Genomic DNA, 11,659 nt, shown 5'->3' on the forward strand with positions numbered 1-11,659 from the left:
AAAAAAAAAAAAAAAAAAAAAAAAAAGGATCTCGCCTGTAACAATGGGAAAATGTTGCCTTTCACGAGAAAGACCCTGCTTTTAAATTAATTCTTTTCCGATGCATGGGTCTTGGCGATGGAAGAAGGGTGTTGAAGTTTTAATCTCGCTGGTGGAATTTAACGAGCCACAGAACAGCTTGCAGATTCTCAAAGGCAGCTGACGACTCGTGTTTGCCTTTCTTCGTTTGAAAAGTCGTACGTTTCGGTATTCTTTTGTAACCGCGAAGCCAGCGCATGTAGAAGCTGCGAGAGCTTTCTCTCCTCCCAGTAGAAAAGCAACGAGAACATCTGATTTCTGTATGGGTATGCGAGAACGACGCGAAGTAATAATTATGCACGGAACAGAAATATTTGTGTCACTGTGAACTTTGAGAAATTGATTTGCAGCCGTGCGTTTACAACGTTATTCAATTTGGTTTGGTTTCCTGTGCATTTGTGAGTTCAAATTTAATTCGAATAGCGAGTCGTTTTATTATACTTAATAACAATGATTTATTAAAAATATTAAATATTTGTTACCTAACAATTACCCTGTAATTAATATACAGTTCAATCGCTATAATCCCTCGCTCTCGTTCGATTAATTATTTAATACATGTATATTATTATGCATTAGTCTATAGTATTAGCCTTATAATATTTATTGTATCGTTGAATTATTGCTTTCATACTCCTTCCTTTCTTTATTCACGTGGTATGTTACGTGTAAAATGAAAGTACATTGAAAATATACCGCTTTAAGTAATTTATTGTTAAACACGTTACATCATATTTAAAGTCAACAACAAGTCAACAACAAACAAGAAGTAATTATATGTATACATAATCTGTTTCCTGCCAGTCCATCATTTTTTACACGGCTTCGTGAACTTATCTAAAATAAGCGATTTGTAAAAGTTTGAAAGATTGAAACGATTTGTAGAAATTGAATTAAAAAGCTGCCATCAAAATGAGAGGAAAAATGTACAAATTGTACAGAACGATGGCAATCAGATTGTAAGATCGAAATAAATCTATACTTCAATTTCGCTGTTGTTTTGTTATAGCTTAAACTATAGAGGAATTTATGTACTGGTTTGTTATCTTATATCTAATTTATCAATATTTGTTATCTATATTTGTAATCACTGCATCAAGAAACAAATGTAGAAACAAATATTAGAACGTTTATTCAGGTAGTAAAAATGATTAGTAAAGGTCCTGTACGTTTTTTATTTCAAAGGACTGAATTTTAAACGAGAACACGCTTTATCGTCGAAAACCCATCATATTTTACTATCAAAAATTTGCTTACGAAATTTTTCATGGAAATACGACGTCGTAAAGCTCACATCCACGCTGCATAATATTTTTGATAGTTTTAAATCGATGATTAGAGGAAAGTTAGTTTTCAAAGAATTGTTCTAAACGTTAGATACCTGAGAGCTATAATTAAGTCAATTTTATCATTTTACCAATTAACGGTATAACTTCTATGCAACAAATAATATGTCGACAAGTGTGTTAATTATAATTGTTTATTTTTCAATAATATGTATTTTTAGCGATACGTTTACCAAAATACATATATATATATATATATATTTGATACTTAAACGTTATGTAAAATCCCTGTATAAAGTAGTTCGCATAGTATATTATTTATTATATTTCTTATCATTACATACATTGAAAATAGTCTTGAATATTACATATATTCTAAAAAAATATTTTGAGATACTTTTAACTATCATTTTCAATCCATGAACATGTCTAGCTGCACATATTGAACCATTTCACATCTGGCGCAATGTATTCTGACATATTGCTTGCGTCACATTGTAATGTAATTAGTTCCAATTTGCATAGTTATGCAGTTCCACGTAACACTTACAGTTACTTTCTTTTGCCGATATATTTATATCTTGATCCTTTAATACAATTATAACATTTCTTCGTGTTCGCTGACCGTATATTTACAATAAATTTACATTCGATAAAATTATAAAAACAACTTGCAAATCCGAAATCTTCAAGCCTATTCTAAGATCCAAATTAAATCCTAATGGTGCTTCATCGAAATCTCAAATCCATCAGTGAACAATAGTCAAAAAATAATTACCTATAATGTCTGAAAAATAGAGAAAAAGAAGAAACAAATTACCTGCATCGTTTCAAAACTGAATTACATTTCGCCAATAACAAAAGTTATTTAAGTTATTTTTGAAGTTCATTGAAAGTTATTTACCATCAAATGACAGCTCTCATACCTCATTTCACGTTTCGACACGCGTGTCACGTAACGTGTCAGATACATCATTTTCCACCAAATAGTTAAGCAACTGTCATTACTAATGAACGTCTGCGAAAGGTATGACATGTCAGAAACGCAATTTATCACGAAGGAGTTAAATCCACTTCAAACGAACACGCACCATCGTAACTAATTAATTTCGAAAATGAACCTACTCGGAAGATAAATCAACACCCGCCATTGGATACACATTTTATTTGACTATAATATCCCAATTGATTGTACAGATGTAAGATTTCGAAGCGTAACATTTAATATGCAGAGCATGCTGAATGGCGGTCGAAATTCCAGGAAACGCCTTGACCTACTTTTCTTCCTGGAAATGCGTACGTCGCGGTTGGATAGTAGTAGTAATAGTAGTAATAGTAGTAGAAGTAAAAAAAAAAGCTACTGACTCAGCGTCTGTCAGTGAACAGCGCGCAGATAGTGAACATAAGGCAGGTCAGGGAAGGCATGCTTGTGAGAGGTACGATGATATGAGGGAGAGAGCGGAGTAAGGCGTTAAGAATTACGGTACTCTCCTTATTGTGATATCTCGGTAATGGAATGTCGTATCAAGATCAAACGAAAAGGGGTCCTTAATTGAACAGGATAGTTCAATGGTTCAAGTGATATGGGATGTACCATAATTTGTTTATTAGATTTTATACAGTTGTACGATGAAAAATGAATATGTATTAATATGATATGGAATAAGTATTCTTTGTTTCTATTATTTATTTTATTCGTGCTGCATCAACTAGGATGTATGGTTATTAAACCTTTCGAGTAATCATAAAGTCTTCGAGACATTTTCATCCGAATCATATCTTTCCATTGTTGGAAAATAATTGTTATTGATATGGCTGATTTTTGGTCTTAGTTTTATACCTACAGATTTTTTTCAGTAAATTTAGAAGCGGCTCTTAACGTGAACATGAAAGTAAGACTGAGATATAAAAGATTAGAGACTATTTTTAAGACTATTTCAAGATTTATTATTATTATTATCATTTGATAGTTTTATTGCTCATATTGTTTAGATCTAAGATATAGAATAATTGATAACAGAAAACGTGTAAAGATAAGAAGAAAGAGAGAGAGCTATGAATCTCAAAGCATTTTAACGCTTAACTTACTTCTTCGTTTTATCTTAAAAGGCAGAAATAGATAAAAAAAAAAATTGAGCTTTTACCTAAAATAGATTTGAGTAAATTATTGAAGCATATAAAGTGATGGAATGGTACGAAACCGAGTTTAATCGCGCTAAAAGCTCTGTATAACAAAGCACCTTCTACTACAGGTTGAATGTAAAGAAAATTACACGTGCATTTTAAATAATTATAAAGCCTATCATAAGGACTTCAGACAAAAAACGCCATTATGAAGACCTAAGACTTTTAAGACATCAATTATTATGCATAGCTTTTAATCATTGTTCAATCGTTATTATTAAATGGAATTCCGTGTAATTAAATTATTCTATTACTTATATACTTTTTGACAACTAATTTCTATGATTTCTTGAGAAACAAAATATGTACAAATGATATTTAATAGAAAAATATGAAGAAAACAATGTGTTAAAAATAAGCATCTAATAAAATTATTTGTTTGACAAAAAACTGTCAGATAAAAAATTGATCAAAATTCATGTTTATACATTATACGAAAGATGTAAACAAAGACGATAAATATTCTATTTAAAAATATTATATATATTGAAATTGCTGTCTGATAAAAAGTATACACTCCATATATACTCACATAAAAATATACTACGTACAATCGATATTAACAGTATTTGAGTTTCGTGAGAGCATGTAATTCGGTCGTTTTATCTTTCCGGAAGGTTTAATTTGTGGTTAGTCGGCACGTTTACAGAGATTGGCGATTAGAAACGTCTGACACGTATCTCTACGGAACATCGTAACAATGGCTATAAAACCGGACGTTGATAGATGTACTGAGTAGTGATAGAAGCAAGATAACTCGTATCGCTCTAATTCTTTCGAGAATCACAACGATCAGTGTTTTGTAATAATTTATTGAATTCGACTACTCGGACAAGAGGGCACTTGAAAAATTGCGCAACAAGGAATGCACACGTTGTGTCCAATTAATTGAGAGCAACGTAATGTCGATTTTTTCTTCTCTAAGATTAACGAACAAATTTTAAGCGTCGCAAATATTTAGAATTTAAACGTCCAAACAGATTTCAGACTAAAACATTACATAATAAGCAATATATTTTAAATAGTTTTGATTATTATTACTGGATCTTTCTGTGAAACTACATACTTATAGAATTTTATTTATCATTCAGAATATAAATTTTTACATCAGAAAATTGTGGTTGCATAAGTTACAATTATCCGAAGAAGTGAGAGAAGAGTTAAATGACAATTATCGTCGTCGTTCATTCGATAAAAGTTATTCAACGTTTAGAAATACTTACAATAGAAGGTGAAAAAGAGTTAAAACACTCGTTATCGCCAAGTAATTTAAAAATATTCGATGCAGAGAAATATCTGGTCATTGAATGAACACGATTATCAATCAAATGTTTAGTCTGTGAAGCGTCAAGAGAGATTTTTAATTTCCGTGATGTATTACTTCCATTATTTTTCAAAAATATATTTACCATATTTGCACATAATAAATTACATTTAAATCATCTCTATATGATCTAAATATATAAATTACTTTTTTTTAATGTAATATTTCTTTTCGCGAATTCATGGACAATGATCGATCCGATTAGATCCTTTGAAACCTGCAGAAAAACTTGTCACACTCCATCAGGAAAGAATCTACCAAATGACGTACCATTCTTTGCTATCAAACTTGTTTATTAATTAAAATACAATATTCGGTTTCACCAATCCATGGAAAATGATCGATCCGATTCGATCGTTGGAAATCTGCGGAGAAACTGACCGCATTCCACCAGGGAACAATCTACCAAATAGTATCCCATCTTTTGCTATCAAACTTTGTTCGCAATTATTCAAGCCGAAGGAACCAATAAAGAATTCAAGGCCATCAGAATCGAACGAAAATTAACCCTAGTCGCGGCGACATTAAATCGCAAAGCTTGAACCGATCGGAAACTCCGTCGCTGGAAACTTTAGTGATCATCCCGGATTCGATGGAGTTTAAGTTTTAAGTTGCAAACAGAAAGCCGGTTCTAGTCGTTATTTCTGACCCGTGAGGCGCGCTTCAATTTCCTCGGAATTTCTCGGGGCGGAAAGTATTTTCTGGCTAGGCAGAAATGAATGCTTAAATTACTAGGTCATAGCTAGGGGAGAACGTTCGCTGTGTCAAGACGCTTCAGTGATCGTTAGTCTGTTGATGTCCGTGACACCCGCGAAATTAACGGTCGAATGGCGAATTATACTGGATTTACAGCAATGGTTAAAGGACAGATGCCACTCCTGCACGGATCGTTCGTCCGAATAGTTGGCGAAAACGAGCTAAACAACCAGCGGCCTTTCGTATTCGATTCGTCGAGCTGCGTATTTAATCTTTGGGGAAATTTCGTGTATATATATTGCGTATTTGTTGTGTAAAACGTATAGGAATTTCATTGACACTGTAACGAGATGCAATTATCATGAACGATATTGGTAAAACTTGAAATTAATCTGGAGGTGTATGTAAATGTTGCGGGATATTTATTGTAAACATATGTTACACATGCCATACACAGAGTTAATATACGATGTGAATCGTTTGTAAACGTTAAAGGTGGCCCACTGAATATCGAGATTTATTAATGTAGTGGACAATTAACTCCTTTTATACTTTTGTGGTGTCTGTGAAATATACTTAAATATCTTGCAATTTCTATATATATCTTCAGATTTGTTCCAGATTTAATGGTCAAGTCTCAGAACAGTGCTATAAATGGCCTAAAGAATAAATATAATATAAAGAATAAATATGTTTGTATACTCGAAGATGGTATCCCGCCAGGGGTAGCCATCCACGTGTTAATTAGCAATAAAGGTAGAAAAATTTAGCGAATGTTCAGCTGGACAAATTGTAAAGTACAAATTAAATAATAAAAAAAAAAAATATATGTTTGCATGCATCAAATATGTTCGTGTTTATTTTACGTAAAAAAATATTGAAGCGAGGTGAAAAAGAAGCTTCAGTGCGTAAGATTTTTTAAATAAATATCAAATAAATCTAATTGAGAACAAAATTTTAAAATCTTCCTTCGTCGAGGAAGTATGTTGTCCCGAAACTCATCTTACATGTTTCTTAACGATCGATTTTTTTTTTATTATTTTTTAGAAACGTTGAAAATTGATCTTCTTAAAAAGAAAATTTATAATATTAATAACTGCGATCGCTGCGATCATTAAAATTAAAGAAAATTTCACGTCAAATTTTAGCCAATAGATTCCGGCTCAGGGATGAAATGGAATTTTTTATTTTAAATGGTCCAATTCTCGCCAAAGGACCAGCTATCGGTATTCCAGCAGAGGTTTCGATTCAAAATTTTCGGGTACAGTGATTGACTTCGCTATTTTGTAACATTTCTCTTTTTAAAGTAAATGGAAAATAAAACTAAAAAGTACATGTACTGCTGTAAAAAGAGAAGTACAATGTCCTTCGAAAATATAAAAAAATGTTCGTTTCTTTATTAACTAAAAGTGTACAATTCTTTCCAAAATATGGCAAACGTCGATTTTTATTAACAGAGGTGTTGCTCTGGCTTTCATTTTAGTATCGAATTGAAGGATATAGGATATACTTTATAAGAATAGATACTCTTAAATGAATACGTGATAATAAATTCTACAATTATTGGCAGTCCACGCAATAGAGAACGCGTTAATAAAGGAGTGATTAAGTCCAGAACGTACATTAAGATTTAATTGATCGTCGGGAAAAAACGGGAAATTTTAGGTATCTTTAATATATTGCAACCGATTCGTAAAAGAGGTTCTACATTTTTCAACTGTTAATAGAAAATCCTAGTTAATAGAAAATAATAATTTTAAAAGCCTATGCGTTGTTTATATTATTCGCTGTATAGTATAACTTATAAAATATTTTAGCGTAATAATAAATATTCCAAATATAATGAAGGATAAATACGACGTGTAAACTTAAGATATTCGGATTGTAAAAATAACAAAGTAATAAAATGGAAGATAGTACAATTTCTAAAAGAACTGTCTCTGTATTGTGTCAATACTTCATAATTCAGTCGTATAAATTTTATATTCCAAAACACCATGCAATAAGCATTACGTGTCTGCCATATTAAGAAACAATATAAACATGTTATCAAACTTAATCGAAATATTATTCGTAAACATAAAATAAAATATGGTACACCGCCTATTTTTTGCATCATATCGTGCAAATTTACAAAAATCCAATTTGTATTTCCAAGAAATTTCATAAAAATAATTAACATTTCTATTACACAGAAATTGCCGGAAAATAGCATAAGAAAATTTCGAAGCAACAAATCGGGCAGTATCGATCATTGGTCGAACCCGACTGTAAATGCAAATTCGCAATTTTACCGGTTGAATCAGCCAGAAATTAGACGTACCGGAGTTAGATTGGATTCGAGATGACGGAAATAGAGGCAGCAAATCAAAGGAACAGGATTATAGCAGTAGCAATGAAGGATAAAATTGCTGGAATCGACTGAACGAAAGAGTTTCTTAAGATTTCCTTAATTTTTCCTCAACAACTTCCTCAATTTCCACAAATTGTTCCAACGAATTGCTTTCGCTGTTCCCATTTACAATCGGAGTCATACTTCTGCAAAAATTGTGTCAGTTATGACAAATAACCTCTTTGAGATTTATCACATTCAGAGAAGTTACTCGTTTTTTGTAGATATGCAAATGGATTTGTTTTCTTTGATCTGCTGTATTTTATGTTTGCAAATAAATATATTTAATTAATAAATAATGTTATTGTGTAATACAATAATATTTATAATACATATATATATATATAATAGTAATAATAATATTTATTGTTTAAAGTATAATCTATGTTTAATTTGATAGATAATTGTTTAAAAGAGAATTGAATTGAACAGCTGTTCTTCGAATGATATAAATTACGAACATAAATAATTTTCAAATACATTGTTTGTGCATTTATTCCTAATGACCATTATATTTAGACAGAACTTTGAAATACATTGTTAGTGCATTTATTCCTAATGACCATTATATTTAAGCTAACGTTAATTTTCCACAAAATTGCTTGTTTAATAGATACTGCCTTGCGCATAGTTGGGCAGAATATCTACTCTCTCGTGGTAACGCTATAATTTCCATGAAAATCTGTTACAGACGGTGGCGTGGTGGGTGGTTCGAGAGCTGGACCGGTGGTGACTCCCCATACATTGGAGTTGACACCACGTGGTAGAGTTTTGCTGCAACTTGCACCGCCCGAAACTGCTCGAGCGTATTTGCCGCCGGAATATCGACCGGGTCGTGTATATTCGGACACCGATTCAGAAAAGGTACGCATTGCTAATTAGGCGCTGCTTTAACATCATGCAGGGTTAATTAGCAGAACAACTGATTCGAGAAGCCAGGCGTTTTCGTGCTTGTATATTAATTATCATTAACCATGTTTATGTATTAATTATTCATTGTTAGACATATTAATTATCAGGCATGCTTCTATATTAATTATTAATTGAGACCCGGTGAAACGTATTTTGACGGTTAATTGGAGATACGAGTCTGAGAACGAATGTGAGGTATAACAAAATAGGTGAGACGTGGATAAGGTAAATAGCGAATATATGTGGAGAAAAATACACGACAAGCTTAGGTTTGAGTAGATTTTTATCGAAATAAATAATCATTTCTAACGATGAGTTACATATATGCTTGGGTTGATTTATTATCGTCGTTTTTAAAAATAACTTAGTTTCAAGTAAAAATTAGGTAAATCGTCTGAAAATAATTTCTCATTTTAATTGACACCTTTAAATAAAATAACAAAGAATTGAAAATGTTGAATACTCTTAGTTGTTAGATATTAGATGCTATTTGTATATATTTTACTCATAAACAATAGATGCAAATTATTTTACAACGCAACGGTACAGTAACGTTTTTAGAAAACGTTCTCGTTTCAAATACAAAAGTTTATGTTTCTAACGCAATTGACATGACGGAACTAGGAACTATTCCAGGACTCAGTTCAGAAAATATGCATTCAAATAAAAAGTTAGAGAGACAATTACTTTATTTGACAGCTAAATAATAAAATATTGCGAGGATAAATTTTGTGTTTATCAGAATAATATAATGAATAATTACCTCAATATAACATTTATATATGTAATGCATTAATAAATAATTATTCCAAAATAATTATCATATTAAAAATTAGAAAGTACCTATCTACATACATATCAGAAAAATTAAAAACTTATACCTACAAATGAAAACTATATTTTCTCACCTCTTAAATGAAACATAGTAGCTAAAAAAAGAAATATATTAATATAAGATAAAAGAAGGGACTATCCTGGTAGATTCGAAGATGTAATTTCGACAAATACGCAATATTTTATAAGAAACAATATTAGTTCAGATATTTGTTGGTCAATGTAACGTATGCAATCCAAAAATCAAATCAAACAATAGTTCGCAATATATTAACTATCAAAATTATTCTTCTAAAAAAGATAGGAAGTACGACTTAACAGGTCAAATGACCAGTTTCAATATTTAATTTACATCCATCATTATTGTACATTCATCATTATTTCTTTTTCTTTTGTTCATCTAACTTTACATAAATTCTTATATTATCTGATTAATCAATTTCTCAATTTCTGTTAGTGCAATATGCAAGTAGTACAAATGTCCGATATCTACTTAAAAAGATGACAGAACGATATCACACCGCTATGTAATACATAATTAACGAAATTAATTAGCCATTTAAGCGTAACGTCTTTCAACAGAGGCACACGTCGCGTGTCAAGCCAGGTTCTTAAAATGTCGTAATTAAGCTCCATTCACGCGGTCCAATTTCCTCTTGCTCGTGTCACTTAAATCGTGCTTTGAATTTCTTGACCGGACATTTTTCCATGAATAGGCCGCGTTTCATTCGAAATGAAACAAACACGGTCGTAATTCGTGCCAACCGATAATTAATCGTAGCCAAGATGTAAATGCCCTTTCATCTACGATTCCAGTACTATACGAAATTTCGTCGTGGGACGCGAAACACTGATGCAAACACAGACGAATCCCGACGAACGCGACAAACGAATCAGCGTGCAAATTGTGTATCGGGAAATTAGCGGTGTATCTTCTTTCTTTTCGCCCGCATTCGCGGTTTCACACGCAGCCGTGATGTATACGCGCGAGCGCGTGAAATATTTAATTTGACGAGGAACCGAGGGATGCAGGCGGTTCAAGGATTTTATCAATTTGATCGAATTAAATGGCAGCGGAGAGATATGTCGGAAAATATTGTGATATAGAACCTAGCTAGAATAATTATTATTACCACCAATTAAAGTCACATGTGTGGACAATGTTGTATGAAATATTCGCGTTTTAGGAGCGTGATAGAATACCGTGGATAATCGCACATTTCGACAAATTAAATTTTATGAAATTTTGTTTTAATACAGTTACACAGTGTGTCCGAGAGTTTAAGAGACAAATCGCACATTTCGACAAATTAAATTTTATGAAATTTCGTTTTAATACAGTTACACAGTGTGTCCGAGAGTTTAAGAGACACATTTTATATGTGTATTCTATGGGTCTAACAAAATAAAAAAAATATTACATAAACATGAATGATTTAAAGTTCGTTTAATATCTGGTTATATTTTCGTGGCTAAAGAAGGAAACTGTATTGTAATAACTTTTCTCCTTTTTATATGTATATATATGTCGGAGATGAAAGGACATCGAAGCCTCCCCTTTGGAACTTCGGGATAATCCCCTAACACCGTAATCTAGATTCTATCATAGGCGTAATTAAACAATTGTCGTCCTTCGATCCGATTGTATTTGTTCGAGATTTGCGATAATGAGCTTGGGCTCGAGGCGACAGCCAGTCGCCGAACGTAGCTGCGGTCACGGGATAGAGGCTTTGTTTAACAAAGGTACGGAGTAATTCTATAGCTCTCCTTAAAAGAAATATTTGTAGCGGCACGCGACAGTAAACATTCCAACGGTTTCTGTCCCGTGGCTCGCTACACGCAGATCCTATTCTTCGGGTATGTTGGTTACCAGATGCCGACGTGTCTCCACAGTACGTGATCAACTAGCCCGAGGGCCGTTATAAACACTAAGATCTAGTTACCTAAAGTCCT

The 11,659-nt window shown here is 32.3% G+C and overlaps 1 protein-coding gene across 7 annotated transcripts in view; it reads left to right on the plus strand.

The window, feature by feature from the left end:
• The window catches only part of LOC100740788, a 145,660-nt gene that overhangs the window by 104,161 nt on the left and 29,840 nt on the right, over positions 1-11,659 (plus strand). For all 7 annotated transcript variants that reach the window (XM_012390011.3, XM_033322847.1, XM_033322842.1 and 4 more), the window contains one exon: positions 8,652-8,824. In XM_012390011.3, coding sequence (XP_012245434.1) covers positions 8,652-8,824 — 173 coding nt within the window. The remainder of the gene's footprint in view (positions 1-8,651; positions 8,825-11,659) is intronic.

Source organism: Bombus impatiens, unplaced genomic scaffold (genome assembly GCF_000188095.3).
Source record: "Bombus impatiens unplaced genomic scaffold, BIMP_2.2 scf_0673, whole genome shotgun sequence".
Lineage (NCBI taxonomy): Eukaryota > Metazoa > Arthropoda > Insecta > Hymenoptera > Apidae > Bombus > Bombus impatiens.